We start from the raw sequence: 15541 nt of genomic DNA on the forward strand, positions 1-15541 counted from the left end.
ACACTTTGTGTATAGTTAAGGATAAGTGTATATACATACATATACACACTGTGCCTTTTTTGAACCCTTAGATGAAGATCTGATCACATTTCAGGTGAAATTTATGCAGAAATACAGAAAATTGTAAAGGGTTCACAAACTTTCTAGCAGCATTGTGTGTGTGTGTATATATATATATATATATATATATATATATATATATATATATATATATATATATATATATATATTTTCTCTATGGCACATGCATAGAAATGCTGTAGAGCAAAGATGCCTTCAAAAATAATGAAATTAAATGTTTCTACATTAAAAAAATACTATAAAGAGCAGTAAACAGTCAATATTTGATGTGACGACCATTTGCTATTAAAAAAAAAAAAAACAGAGCTGTAAGTGTTACTGAGCATCTTGCAGAAGCAGCCACAGTTCTTCTGGAGACTTTGACTGTCGACTCGCTTCTTATTTCTGCAGCGAAACCCAGCAGCCTTCATTATGTTTTTATCTGAAAAGTGTCTCTTATGGAATCTGCTGCTTTCTTTCTATATCTATATATGTGTGTGTGTGTGTGTGTGTGTGTGTGTGTGTGTGTGTGTGTATTGTGCCGGCTCTGGCTATATATCATTTATTGTCCAGACTCTTCCCGCTGTTTAAATTCACCTGACAAAATGCATTTTCAGAGGTTCCACTCATGTATTAAATTATAATTTAATTACAAATTCGTTGTGCTCATGTAATTACAAACCTAATTCTATAATAATTTAATATACTATAATGTAATAATGACTACTATATTATCAATTCTTTTATGTAAGCATTTGTAAATAACTATGAAAACAATCATTCTGTGCTTAACAGTTTTGTGACCTGTTAAAGTTCCAGTTTATTATACAGTCATTCATCTTGTAACAAATGATTCAGTGACTGTAGTGAAACTGATATGAAATGCACACTATGAAAACAAATGACTGTAAAATTTAAAGTAATTCTGCGATGGAGTGCATAGTGTTCCCAGGATGGGTTCCAGATTCACCGTGAGCCTGATCAGGAAAAATAATTACTGAAGATAAATGAATTATTTAAAGTAATTTACTGGCAGGAAAGTTATAAAGTACTGTAAATTTGCAGAAATTAATAATCATCTGCTGTTTCTACCTCCACTGTAATGTAACACAACTGAGCCTACCATTTCCGCTTAAGGTGCAATATTTGTATATTTGTATATCAGGTGCAATATTTATATATTTGGATGGTGATTGTGTGTGTTTAAAGTATCATGTTGTGACCAAACACCAAGAAAAATTCCTAATACATGTAAATGTATACGGTGAATAAAATGACTCTGATTCTGATTTAAAATAAATGATTATCCACTACACTTGCTCATTTACCTGAAGCCTTTATCCCATGCAACTTACAATCGAGACAGGATACAGCTGAGCATTTAAAGGTTTCGATCATGGACCGGACCATGTTAGCATGTTAGCGCTGGGATTTGAACTCACAACCTTCTGATCTGTAACACAAAGCCCTAAACACCGAGCCATAAAGAGAATCTTTAACAAATGTTAGAAATTCCACTATGCATTGCTTTTGCATTGCACTACTCTAAATTCCCCAACTGTATATAGTAAAATAATTAAACAGTATTTTGCTGCCAACACACAGCACCTCAGGATACTTGTAACTGGCTAGACAACTGCTTTGGTACGTGGTTTTTACTTGCACAGAAAGAAGTTTTTACGTGTCTTCGCTCTTTGTAATGCTTGCACAGTTCAAGAAGAATTTCACTGCAAGAATTATACACTGTATAACTCTCTGTATGTGACAAAGAAAGAGCTTGAAACTGAACTTGAACTCGACTGGCATTCAAGCGATTGTGGAACCCGGCTCCTTCTTTTACAGAACTTTGTGTTTATTTTACTAACATGAGCACTTCTGAGCATCTTCCACTGTTAAAAAAATAAAATCAACAGAAATCAAAACACTAAGGCTCAAGGCTTGTCCAGTTCATGCTCAAATTTAAGTTCAAATTCAAGGAGTTTCTTTTCTTTTTTTTTTTTTTTTTTTTTTGGCTCCACCACCTCTGTTTCTCTCAGGCTCACAATGTCACAATGCTTTACACACAAACATGTTCATACAATATCAAGGTGTCAATCATCTAAGTATTTTGATGTATGATATGTTCCACAGGGCCTGATGGTCACATTACACGCTACAACCTGGCCTGGCTGGTGAAGAACAGCTACGAGGGCCAGAAATTGAGCTGGGAAAAGTTCATGAGCTGTGATTAAGAGCTGAAGTCATTTCTGAACAACTTCTTACTGTATGGCATTGCGTTTGTAGAAGACGTTCCAGCCACAATCGATGCAACTGAAACAGTGACCAAAAGAGTTAGCATTATCAAGTGAGAACTCTTTCTGTTGCTGTTGAATTGTTTAATACTGAAACTCAGACATTTCATTTAGATTCCAGTAACATTCTAAAAAAATATATTTAGTAGGCATGCACTGATCCCATTTTCTCCATTTCCTAAATGATTCCTATAATAAAAATCTGAGCATCTACTAACACATGTGCTTTAACACAATTTCTGTCTTGTATTCATAGGAAATATCTGCTGTCTCAGTTAGCATAACATGTTCAGTACCACAATGACGCTACTGTACAAGTAAACACAAATCTCTCTATCCTTAAAAGGAATTTTAAAAAATCCATGTAATTTGCTCCTCTGTGTGTTCTTTCTTTTGTCTTTTTGTCTTTAATTTCTTGCTTTTGTGCCTTAAAACAATCAAGGAGGATTTACATAGCAGCATTTTTTCTCACTGATGCGTAGCCGTTATTTAAACCAGTTGCGCGCTGTATTTATCCTGTCATGTTTGTTGACACCACAAATATGCAAATAAGAATGTTAAGCCAAGGTTTAGGAAAACATCAGCTTATGAATACCCAGGATTAATAGTTAACCCTTGGTAAAGTATGAGCAATACGAAACGTGAAACGAGACGACCCAGGATGAACTATTTCAGGTGTGAAGAGCCCTGGTGTTCGGGGAGAGGGCTTTGTGCACAGGGGCGTTGTCGTGCTGGACCAGGTTTAGGCCTCGTAGTTCCAGTAACGCTTCAGCACACAGAGACATTCTATACAATTGTTGTATTGGTTTAAACTTTGTGACGACAGTTTTGAGAAAGGAACACAGATAGTAGCTGTCAAGTGGCATTTATTTTTAAAATTAGGATACCACAAGCTAACTTCCTAAATACATTAGATTATGGCGGCAACGCTGCTCTGCACTCTTCTCTGTGCTGCCCTCTAGCGGTGAGAGGTGGAATGGCGGCGCAGTTCGGGCTGCCGTTATGTAGCAGGAACCAGCAGCTCGACATTGAGGAAAGATGGCGACCAGAGTCTTTCAGAGCCTGGGAAAGGGCCTGCACCAGGCTAGCAACGGGCTACTACCGCAACAGCACGCGGTATTAACTCTCAGGTGAGCCTCATGTTTGAAGTATGAGATGCTAAAAGACACCTTGCAGCCCTGAGCGTCTTGTTCTTATGCTGTTTTATACGATTTATTCTTTGTTTACGCTTCAGCTGAATCTCGTTTCCTCTAGCAGCTGCTAGCTAGCAGGCTATGCTAATGCACTAGACAGCCATTTGAATGGTGTGTGAGCGTTAAAAGCTTTCCTGTGGAGATGCAACTGAATGTATGATCGCTCACAGCTCGTTTTTCAACTTCATAACCAGAAGCGTTAAAAAGTCTAGAAGTGAACCTGAAAAAGTGGTGTTTTTGTAGGAAAAACTGGAGCAGCTGCAGGTCTTCAGGGCATTAAACACTCAGCACTGGGCACTAGCTGTGGAGCTGGAGCTCAAGGTCATGTTCAAAGCCATGTTTTAAAGAGAGAAAAGTTGGATTTTTGTGGCCAGGGACAGTTTTTAAGCTTCATCTGGATGTCTGAGTGTGTGTTTAGTGTACAATAATATACAAGAGCTTATGAATGTGTACATTTAAGTAGATTACAGGGAGTTTAGAAGAGAAGTTGAGCATTGTTATGGCTGGCTGCTGTCAAGGAAAAAGGAAAGGAGGGTGTGTGTGTGTGTGTGTGTGTGTGTGTTTGTGAGGGAGAAAGTGACTATGGAAAACTCTGACGCATGTTAGTCTCCATGATATGATCACTTTCTGGATTATATCTCTTTTCTGAGCAGATCTTCACTACTCACTTCATGTAAAAAAACAAAAAATAAAATCAACAATTCCTTACAGTTTACAAATCTTTCTCTGTCTTCTCAGAACCCTGAGTGCATCCTCGAACCGAAACCGAGAAGACAGCTGGTTTAAGTCTCTCTTTGTGCGAAAAGTTGACCCCAGGAAGGACGCGCATTCTCATCTGCTGGCCAAGAAAGAAGACCATAACCTGTATAAAATTCAGTGTACGTTCCCTTTAATCAGGACACGACTACTACTACTACTACTACGCGATAGGCTTGTGCGATATTCATTTTTGCCATGCTTGCGATTTACTGTTTTAAAAAATCACGGTTAATGATTTAATTGTAGGGGAGAGTAGAGTGTAATAAAATAACAACTGTGTAGTCGGGAGCTGCTTAGCAGGCAGAGACAATCACGAAAACTCAGCTGGATGGTGGAGCTTTAGATGATTCTGCAGTAAAAAGTAAAACAACAACAGTACATTTTTGATATAATCCTTTTATATCTTGTTGTCTGATAGCCTCATGGTCGACGTTTTCACTATATCTGCCGCTCAGAGTGTTTGAACGTGTCTGAGTGCAACCAAGGAGAGCGAAAAAAAAAAAAAAAAAAAACCCAGTAATTAATCACTTTCTAATTATCATCACTGTTAACATTATTTGTCAAGTGTTAGATTTCACACTTAGTTGTAAGAATTTTTCTAAGTTAACTCAAATTAACTGAACTGCCATTTTTAACCATTTTCAGCCTAAATTTTTCAGTGACATCCATAATAAATATATTTAGCTGATGTTAATTATAAACATAAACTCTAATGTTAGTTGAGTCGAACATACATTGATAGATTTAATAAACTCAAAACATTCAAAAAGACTGGAATGGTTTTGAGTGATAACTCGTACTAGCGTACTCTGATGTTAAATTGCGGCGCTCCTTCGCAAAACCCGTAAAGATCGTCAGGTCCGGAATATAATCAGAGTAAACGTTGCCGAATATCGTAGCATTGTAATGTGTTGTTTTCGAGACGATGAAATGATTATATCGCACAAGCCTACGGTGCAAGTCATGTTGCGTTGTTTGCCAGGCAAGTTTACAGTGCAGTAACGTGCAGATTTGTTCCTTTAGTCAGTCGAGGCACAGTTTATTGCAGTGCATAACATGCCTTTCTTTTACAGTTCACAATGTCAAGCCAGAGTGCCTTGATGATTATAACAAACTTTGGTAAGATCATCCATATTGAGATGGTGCTGTGTAGTAGTTGGTGTTTTCATGAATTCTCTCCTAACAAGTCCAAATTTGATTTATATGCAATCATTAGAGCTTTTCTTTCTAAACCTTTATGCAGATTCACAGTGATTGACTTCATGTTTGACGCTACTTTGATCAATTGCATACTTTACCTGCATACTTTAACTTGTGGTTTGGGGGAAGATCATAATAATTGCTCAGTTCTTGGATAATGTTTTGGAAAGCTGTGCTTGGGTTCTACATGCAAATCAACGTAACACACTCTGTACTTTTCTGTTAGCACAATTCCTATAAAAAAAAAAAAAAAAGTGTGTCGGTAGATGGGTGTGTTCATGGAGGAATCTATCTTGCAGCGGTCATACGCTGAGATGTTTATATTAATATGTAATAACTGCTTCTGCACACACAGTGAACAAGTCTTGCCATCTATCCACGCCAACCCTGATTACTCGTGTGAGCTGGTGGGCACCTGGAACACGTGGTACGGAGAGCAGGACCAAGCAGGTGTGCATGAGTTCAACATTTTCCAGTTTCAGAAATTCCTGAAGTGTTTTATTATTATTATATCTCTTATACAACAGCAGGTCACTAGTGCTAATCATTTTTTATTTATTAAAAAAAAAAACAACATTTACATTTTTCTGATGTCTTCAAAACAAGTTAGTTCCTGTTCTCGCTTATGTTATAGCAGCTATAAACACTCGTTCCTTCACCATCTTCTCTTTTTTTTTCTCTCCTGGTGTTAATTAGATTAAAAAAAAAAAAAACACAAAAAAGCATAAACTCCTCTGTCCTCTGAAGATATCAGAAAACTTAAAGTTACAGCTTTACCTCTGACTGTTACGAAGCACTGACACTGGAGACTCCTTCCTTAAAATGCTAAATAAACGCCTCCTCATGATATCAGCGTACACAAACACAGCAGAACCACTACACTGAGACGATATCGATCCAACGCTGCGCCGTTCTGCTTTCAGACATTAAATATATATATAGCAATGCATTCACCTTATTGTGTTTATATTTATATTTCTTCTCAGAAGGCTTGCTAATATCTCACATTTTGCTCTCGTTCCTTCCTCACAGTGCATCTGTGGCGATACAGAGGAGGCTACCCTGCCCTGACTGATGTCATGAACAAACTCAGGAAGAATAAGGTGTGTGTGTGTGTGTGTGTGTGTGTGTGTAAGAGGTCCTCGGAGCAACTATACCGACTCTCCTGTGTCATAAAACCTCGTCCTGTACTGTTAAAAACTCCTACACGTCTCCTTTTTTAAATAATTGGGGATGTTTATTATATAATTTAGCTATACGTTACACTACGGATTCTCAAACTCTTTAAAGCCGGGACTTTTTAATTTCTAAAATAAATTTCAGCGACGCTACATAGCACATTTAATCTATGACCATAATCCAGGTGTTCAAATATTAAAATAAATAATAAATACAGTAACATTCTGGATATTTATTAGAGCCGTACAGCTTTTTATCCCTGAACTATATAACTATAACTATCCATAAGCTGGAATTCTTTTTACTTCTTTTTGAGTTATTCATGTTTAGATTAAATTTAAAGTGTACATAACGACTAATAACTATATACAGTACTGTGCAAAAGTCTTAGGCACATGCAAAGAAATGCTGTAGAGCAAAGATGCCTTCAAAATTCATGAAATAAAAAGTTTAAATCTACATTTAAAAAATACTATAAAGAGCAGTAAACAGTAATAAATGAAACAAAGTCAGTATTTAATGTGACGATCCTTCACTTTAAATAAATAAAGCAGTATCTGAGGTGCAGTGTGTGCAGTTTTATAAGGAAATGAGCTGGAAGTGTTACTGAGCATCTTGCAGAAGCAGCCACAGTTCTTCTGGAGACTTTGACTGTCGACTCGCTTCTTATTTCTGCAGCGAAACCCAGCAGCCTTCATTATGTTTTTATCTGAAAAGTGTCTCTTATGGAATCTGCTGCTTTCTTTACTGACATACAAACATTTTTCTGTAACATTTCATTTTGTGCTGGAAAACTAATGTTTAGAATCTAAAAGGTTTTTGTACTGAATCAATAATGTAGAAGTCAGAAAATACACATCTATAACAAAAGTTTGTACTGGGAAAAAAAAAATAAAAAATAGTGTGCCTAAGACTTGCACAGTGCTGTATAAAAAAATAAATAATACACACAATCACAGGTTATGTATTTTGTATTATAAATCACAGAACTGCTGCATTATACAAGTTTCTTTTACAATATACAAAGCTGTATGCTTTTATTTTGTATAAAACTGTTCCAGGTAAATATGTTAGAAATGACCCAAGCTACTTTTTCATATTTATATGTTGTTTACTCTTGGTTTGAAATCGTTTATGCAATGCGTGACTCGAGTATCCGTGCGATAATCCACAATGTTTTCGAAGTGTAATATCTGTTTGTTTTAAATTGCGTTGTGTTGTTTTTATACTCTTGCACTGATATTCATCTATTCATTGTCTATTTATTGTCATTTCTGTACTGAAGTATATTTTTCGGTGTGTTTTCGTGCCCTCTAAGGAGGCTAGGAAGTCACGAACAGAATTACGTTACGTGAAACGCAATGCCGATAAATTTTTTAATTGAATTGAATCGACTGTTATGTGAAATTTAATTTCATGTGTATGTAATCAGGAGTTCATGGAGTACAGAGAAGAGCGAGGGAAGATGCTGCTGTCTCGTAGAAATCAGCTGCTGCTCGAGTTCAGCTTCTGGAATGAGCCCGTGCCCCGAGCCGGGCCCAACATATACGAGCTCAGATCCTACCAGCTCCGGGTACGAGTTAGAGAGCGTATATGTTCATTAAATTAATGCCAACCTCACTTACACATGAACTGTGACCCATTCTACATGGCAGCGCACTTTAGTTATTTGATCAGTGATGTAAACAGTGTCGGTGCTGTGTGTTTAAATTTAAATCTTATATTTAACAACATGTGTATTTTCTCTTTTAGCCTGGAACGATGATCGAGTGGGGAAATTACTGGTAAGGAAATTGAATTGAATTGTAAAACTGCATATGACTTATGTTTCATTCATGTGTGTTTTTTTTTTTTTTGTTTGTTTGTTTGTTTTTTCCAGTAATGTGTACTAGGGAGATTTAACCTTCTGAACTGGTTTTATTGTTGCCTCTACAGCTGCTGAAATTTGAGAACTCAGGGTAACATGCCTCAAAATCACAAATTCAGTTCGTGAAATAGAATATTTATCAATTAATGCCAATTCGGTCGCCTTTTGCTTGCCGTAATTCTCAATACTCGTAAGAAATTGCCTGCTTAAATTTGATTTAAAAAAAAATAAAAAATCTGCCATCCTGGAATCATTTGATTCTGCATGTCTGTATGTACAACTGATTTAACACATTGAAATTAATATTACAAATAAATCTGGTGATTTGATGACGGCAGACATTTTAGCTCTCGGCCTGTTTAAGGTAAGTGGAATTTACTGCAGCATGTAGGACGTAGGAAACTGAAATGCTGGCTTCTGACGTGATCGTTTTAGACCCTGTTCAGAAATATTAGCCTGGAAAAAAAAGCTGAAATGAAGTGCTTATATTTAGCCACTGGAAAGCTTCCTGACTAAATCTTAGCATGTGCAGATCAGTCGATAAAAGATTTACTCATACTGTCATCTCACTGCACGCTATCTAAGTGAAAAGAGAGCAGAGTTTAAAAAAAAAATGAAATAAAATGTGAGCTGCATATGCGTAGCGAGAGCGTGGAGGTGCTCGAGTATAAAAACGTCACTCAGAAATGTAGTTCTAAAGAAACTGAAGTTAGTGCACAGAGCTATAAACTCATATATTCTGCTAAATAGCGGTAATAATCGTGCACCTGTATTGTATTTAGACAATTTATGGAACAGATGTGAGTTTCAGAATCATGTCTGGGGATTTATTTGCTTATTTTCTGACCATTTGAGCGCTTAACGTCTTTAATATAGCAAATACTATATTTACTATTTACAACTATATAATATGGGTGGGTGATGTGACGAAAAATATCATATCACGATTCTCGAAGACAATTCTATGATTACGATATATATATATATATATATATATATATATATATATATATATACATACATACACACACACACACACACACACACACACACACATATACAGTGCTGTGCAAAAGTCTTAGGCACCCTATTTTTTTTTTTTTTTTTAGTACAAACTTTTGTTATAGATTAAACATTTTAGATTCTAAACATTAGTTTTCCAGCACAAAATGAAATGTTACAGAAAAATGTTTGTATGTCAGTAAAGAAAGCAGCAGATTCCATAAGAGACACTTTTCAGATAAAAACATAATGAAGGCTGCTGGGTTTCGCTGCAGAAATAAGAAGTGAGTCGACAGTCAAAGTCTCCAGAAGAACTGTGGCTGCTTCTGCAAGATGCTCAGTAACACTTCCAGCTCATTTCCTTATAAAACTGCACACACTGCACCTCAGATACTGCTTTATTTATTTAAAGTGAAGGATCGTCACACTAAATATCGACTTTGTTTCATTTATTACTGTTTACTGCTCTTTATAGTATTCTTTTTAATGTAGAAACATTTAATTTAATTATTTTGAAGGCATCTTTGCTCTACAGCATTTATTTGCATGTGCCTAAGACTTTTGCACAGTACTGTGTGTGTGTGTGTGTGTGTGTGTGTGTGTGTGTGTGTGTGTGTGTGTGTGTATATATATATATATATAAAATATACACACACATTTTTCCAGGACCAAAAGGGAAAAAAAAGATGTAAAGATTTTACCATCAAATCAGCTGCTTCCAGTCAACTTTTCTTTTTATTTTTTAAAACTTTTTTTTAAAAACAACAACAAACAATATCCATTATATCTCAGAAAAGTGTATTTTGATATAATTTATCACAATAACACACAAGTCCACTGGAAAGATATAAACTCGGCCGTCTTTCACACTACAAACAAGAGGTCTGAGGTTGCTTTCGTACCTATTAATCCATTTTCAGAGTGAAATCTGATGCTTTTGGTTCGTTTGCTATTTGGTTTGGCTTGTTTTCTCACTGCGCTTAATGAAATGAATCAAAAAACACACACACATTGTCTGAGGGGTGTGTAGACCTGAAAACAGACACGTAAAACTCTTTCATTCATCAGTCAGAAATGCGGAAAAAGGCGAACAAAACTTTACCAGGTGAGCGTAGAAATCCCAAAAAAATCAAATCACTCCATAATTATATAAATATCTAGTTTCCAGCAGTTTGTGTGTCGCATCCATTGTTTATTTTCTCTTTTTGTTTGTTGGTCCAGTTCTCCAGAACATTTCTACAGCACTACAGCTCAGTGCTTTGGTTCTGTTTAGAAGCTTACTTCGAAATTTACCCAAAACACACTGCATGTTTGATTCACTTCCTGCAATCAACCCGCGCTAGAGTTTGATTGGACCTGGATCGAGAACGCCTCGATCAGATGGTCTCAGAGCGGTCATTTGGGTCCGGACGCGAGTGTGATCGCCGTGTTCTCGTCTCTCTAAACAGGGTGTCGCAGGTCTGATAATAAAACTTGCTGTAATGTGTTTCAGGGCTCGGGCTATTGAGCTCCGACAGCAGAACAACGAGGCTGTAGGAGGCTTCTTCTCTCAGATCGGAAGTTTGTACATGGTGCATCACCTGTGGGGTGAGTGAACCTGAGACGAATCAGTCGCATTTCTGGTTAAAGTTATGGAAAGAAGAGGCAGGTTTAGTCGCTCTTCTTTTGACTTCAGACGTAAAATCTGATAAAATCATCCTGTCGTTTAGAAATCCTGATTCCAGGCTATAATGGGTTCTAACTATGTTATAAAAGGTTTAACCCTTTAACCGTTTGTCTCTTTCAGCGTACAAAGACCTGCAGTCAAGGGAGGAAACTAGAAACGCAGCTTGGCAGCATGAAGGTTGGGACGAAGTTGTCTACTACACAGGTGAGTCTATTAACACATGACTGGAAAAAAACGTTGAATTACAAATCTCTAACACTTTTTTTTTTTTTTCTTCATTAGTTCCTCTGATTCAGCACATGGAATCGAGAATAATGATTCCACTGAAGACTTCACCTCTGAAGTAGCTTCCTCATGATGACTCGAACAGAAAGCTGCAAATCAACCCGTTTTTATTACGAGATTCCAACCGAGTTTCAGTCAGATTTTGCACTGCTGTGGATCTCTGATCAGGAAAAAGGAAAAAAAAAAAAAAAACATTTGTAGCATTCTACCCTTTTCCCCAGATTTTCTTACGTTTACTGATTAGACTCGTTCGGCCGTTTTGATCAGAATCTCTCGACAACAGAGAAATTAATTACTCTGAATACACACAACACTCTAAACTAACTTCTTTTTTTTTTTTTTTTTTTTATAAACGTAAGGTCTTCTGAGAATGTTTTTCTCCTGGTTTCTGCTTGTTACCATGATTACAGCAGTTATAGTGCGTCTGTTGTTCATGTCATGAAGCCTTGGCAATGTGTTTTCATTAAAAATCCAGTCAGGATGTTTCGACTGTCACTTCATTTCGGAATGATCTTGCCTTTTTTTTTTTCTTTCCTCCCCACGTTCTGAATAACTTCCAGCATGCTTGTTTATTTTATTATTTTTTTTTTTGTTATCTTGTCTTTTTTCTAATGTGTGCGGGTGTCCATTGAGTAGGAGACGTTGATCAAAACATCCTGATCTGGAGCTTTAGTCGGTAACGTTAATGTTGTTGTCTTCTGCATATTTACTGTAGTTCAGTTTTATAACAGTAAAGTAATAGAGCTGTAAGAGAAACTGAAACCATGTGTGTGATTCGCACAGTAGTGAGAATCTCGTACGCAGAAATAATTGTCTAAAACAAATACACAAATTGAGTATATGGTGAGGTTAAAATTGAATAAAACACAACACACATTTTACTGTAAGAAACCCAAGACTTGATCGTTTGCTGAATGCTGATTGTGGATGTGAGAAATGCAGTTGAATTTATATACAGATCTGAACTGATATGAAGTGTGAAAACAGTTCAAATGCAGCTTCATCAGCGTGACAACCCTTTAAGCTGGGGTTCGAACACTCCAATAAATTTCACCATATTTTCTTTCATTTGCAGCTGTGGTGTTTGTCTAGTTCATTTCCAGCCATGACTCGTGTGATGAAATGTCCTACGTGTTCTCTTTTAACCCAGTGATCACCTTATCAATGAACGAGTAACAACGATCAGAAAAGGTGGAATTTTAATCTTTCCACTTTGGGAAACTGGCAAAACTGACAGGATGTAGTGCTACTCAGCCAAACAGAGATTTTGTGTGGATTATGGGTGGATTCGTACGTAATATTTACTGTGGTTTTATTTAATATCCACTGCTTTGAGGAGATTAGATGTACATACTGAAATAAATTTATGATTGAACTACAGATTATTGTCTCCATTGCTTTGAGTTACAGTCGGATTGATCACGTCTGGTTCTGCTCAAGAAAAATGTGACCTGCGGTTGAAAGGAGGAGGCTCGCTGTCATTTCTGTTCCTGAAAGATGGAAATTATACATTACTGCACAACTGAACAAACGCTCTTCCAAAAAGGTTATTTTTATGCTGTCGTGGATGTGTTCCAGCCTGGAAAATCTTCTCATGGGCAAATGTTGACATTTTCTACTAGATATAGTTCTGAAAACGTACAATGGTGTTTCAGGGCCACTGTTTAAATATAAAAATATAAGATTTCAGGAATAATGTTGTAATATTTCAAGAAAAGTCAATATTTCTAGAATAAAATGCTAATGTTTCGACAAAAGAAACATCTTAATAAATCCTGAACGTCCGTCATTTTAACACAGGAACATGCCTGATGCGTATCATTTTTTTTCATAGTATTATGACTTTATTCTGAATATATTGCAACTTTTTTTCTTGCAATATTTTTTCTCAATATATTATGACTCATAATCTTGTATTTTCTTGTATTTTTTTTAAACAGTGGCCCTAAAACTCCATTGTAGATGTTGTCATAATGCTATGAAAAAAATGATTTTATTCTCAAAGTGTTTTCTTTTTTCTCCCAATATTATGACATATTTCTGGAAATATTGAGACTTTTTTCTTGTAATATCAGATGTTTTGACAGAATTTTTCCCTCAAATATTATGATTTTTTAAAATTGAAATATTACAACTTTATTCTCAAAATCTTGTATTTTAATTTTGTAGAAAAATAACTACAGGTTTTGCTGAACTGAATTATATATTTCTCTTTTGTTCACATACACTAAAAGGCCAAAAAGTCACCTGAACATCACACCCATATGTGGTTCTTCTCCAAACTGTTACTACAAAGTCTGAAGCACACAGTTGTGTAGGACGTCTCTGTATGTTGTAGCTTTACAGTTTCCCTTCACTGGAACTAAGAGGCTGAAACCTGTTCCAGCATGACAATGCCCCTGTGCACAAAGCGAGCTCCATGAAGACACGGTGTGTGAAGGTTGGAGTGGAAGAACTCGAGTGTCCTGCACAGAGCCCTGAACTTACTCAACCCCACTGAACACCTTTGGGATGAACTGGAACTGGAGACTCCTTACCCAACATCAGAGCCTGATCTCACTAATGCTCTTGTAGCTGAATGAACACAAACCCCCACAGCCACGCTCCAACATCTAGTGGAAAGCTTCCCAGAAGAGTGGAGCTCATTATAACAGAGTAGAGGGAACATCTCTGTGTTAATAACCATGATTTTGGAATGGGTGTGACGTTCAGGTGTCCACAGACTTTTGACCACACAGTGTAAATCAATACGTATAGATAGTAAAAGTGTGTATAGCTGTAATAGAGCTGTGATTTTGGTGACATTTTTAGGGGAAAATGGTGGCTACTTCTAGATGCTACCTTTGCGTGGCATTATGTCTCATATATTAGGAAATATATATAAAATAAATTAACGTTGTCGTTGTTTCATATGCCTTGTTGTTAACTTCAGTGCACATTCTTGCTGCGTTTGTTGTTTTATTGATGTTAATTATTCATTAATCTGCACACAATGCAAATCATTCAGCCATCTTCCCTTCACAAGGGTGTATAAATGACAGACGTGGGTATTAGCCAATCAGCGCTGCGTATTTGCGTGACGCGATTTTTCAACCAATCAGGACGCGCTGTAGGCCGTGCCAAAGGAGCGCGTGCTTAGAGCTTTCTGGAAGCTCGGTTAGCTCTTAGCTCTCTTTCTCTCTTCCGTTAGCGTCTGTAACCGGCCTGACTTGAGTTGTGGAGCCGCTCTCCGGTCCTCTCCGACTAGGTCGTGGCACAACACAATGGCTGCTGTAAAGGCACTTAATCCGAAAGCTGAGGTGGCGAGAGCTCAAGCGGCTCTGGCCGTCAACATCAGCGCCGCTCGGGGACTTCAAGATGTCCTGAAAAGCAATCTCGGACCAAAAGGAACCATGAAAATGTGAGTGTGTCTGTATGGCCTGTTAGCGCATGCGCAGTTCGGCTCGGGCCGCACCCCAATCGGCACCTACTCCATATACAGGTGCACTAAATATGGCGTCGTTGAATGGCCAGTGCACCCTTTGTAGTGCACTTTGTATTTTCCACATCGCCATTTGAGATTGCTTTATCGCTCGTTGGTTAGCTAGTAAAGTATTCTACAAAGTCATGGCGAATATATTTCACTCTATTTGTGCGGTTTAAACTCATGCCAATAATTTACCTTACTAACTAAAGTAGTTCGTTAGCTAGGTCAGCTTAGCTTGGGTTAGCTTGGATTAGCTTAGCATAGCTAGTTTGCACGAAATCTCTGATGCACATGGTTTTTGACTAGCCTCTGAGCTAGCTGTAGGCTAATCAGCTAATTGTTAGCTATTAAGCTGGAAATAAATTTAGAGCGTTTGCATTTTAATTGAAGTAAACTACATACAGGTTTAAGTACATTTGTTCTTGCTTTGATTTTTTTTTTTTTTACATAAAACTGTAGTTATAATAAGTTATGATTTCTAACAAGATATGATTTCCCCCCATTATCCTGTCTGTCTGTTCCACCCATGCACTTTATATTCAGATATTCAGAGTCTTGCATCTTTTTTTTTTA

At 37.0% G+C, this 15541-nt stretch overlaps 2 protein-coding genes across 2 annotated transcripts in view; both read left to right on the forward strand.

The window, feature by feature from the left end:
* Positions 1–3325: 3325 nt before the first annotated feature.
* LOC113541622 (protein NipSnap homolog 2) lies at positions 3326–12882 on the forward strand. Its single transcript, XM_026938718.3, has 10 exons — positions 3326–3481; positions 4283–4422; positions 5377–5422; positions 5859–5953; positions 6536–6606; positions 8115–8255; positions 8435–8466; positions 11044–11138; positions 11338–11421; positions 11500–12882. The coding sequence occupies exons 1-10, from the start codon at positions 3390–3392 to the stop codon at positions 11562–11564; spliced, it is 861 nt and encodes a 286-aa protein (XP_026794519.2). The 5' UTR covers positions 3326–3389; the 3' UTR covers positions 11565–12882.
* A 1777-nt stretch (positions 12883–14659) lies between these two features.
* The window catches only part of cct6a (chaperonin containing TCP1, subunit 6A (zeta 1)), a 15267-nt gene continuing 14385 nt past the window's right edge, over positions 14660–15541 (forward strand). The window contains exon 1 of the mRNA XM_053240232.1: positions 14660–14902. Within this exon, the coding sequence (XP_053096207.1) occupies positions 14766–14902 (137 nt within the window). The 5' untranslated portion in view covers positions 14660–14765. The remainder of the gene's footprint in view (positions 14903–15541) is intronic.

This window comes from Pangasianodon hypophthalmus, chromosome 15 (genome assembly GCF_027358585.1).
Source record: "Pangasianodon hypophthalmus isolate fPanHyp1 chromosome 15, fPanHyp1.pri, whole genome shotgun sequence".
Taxonomy (NCBI): Eukaryota; Metazoa; Chordata; class Actinopteri; order Siluriformes; family Pangasiidae; genus Pangasianodon; species Pangasianodon hypophthalmus.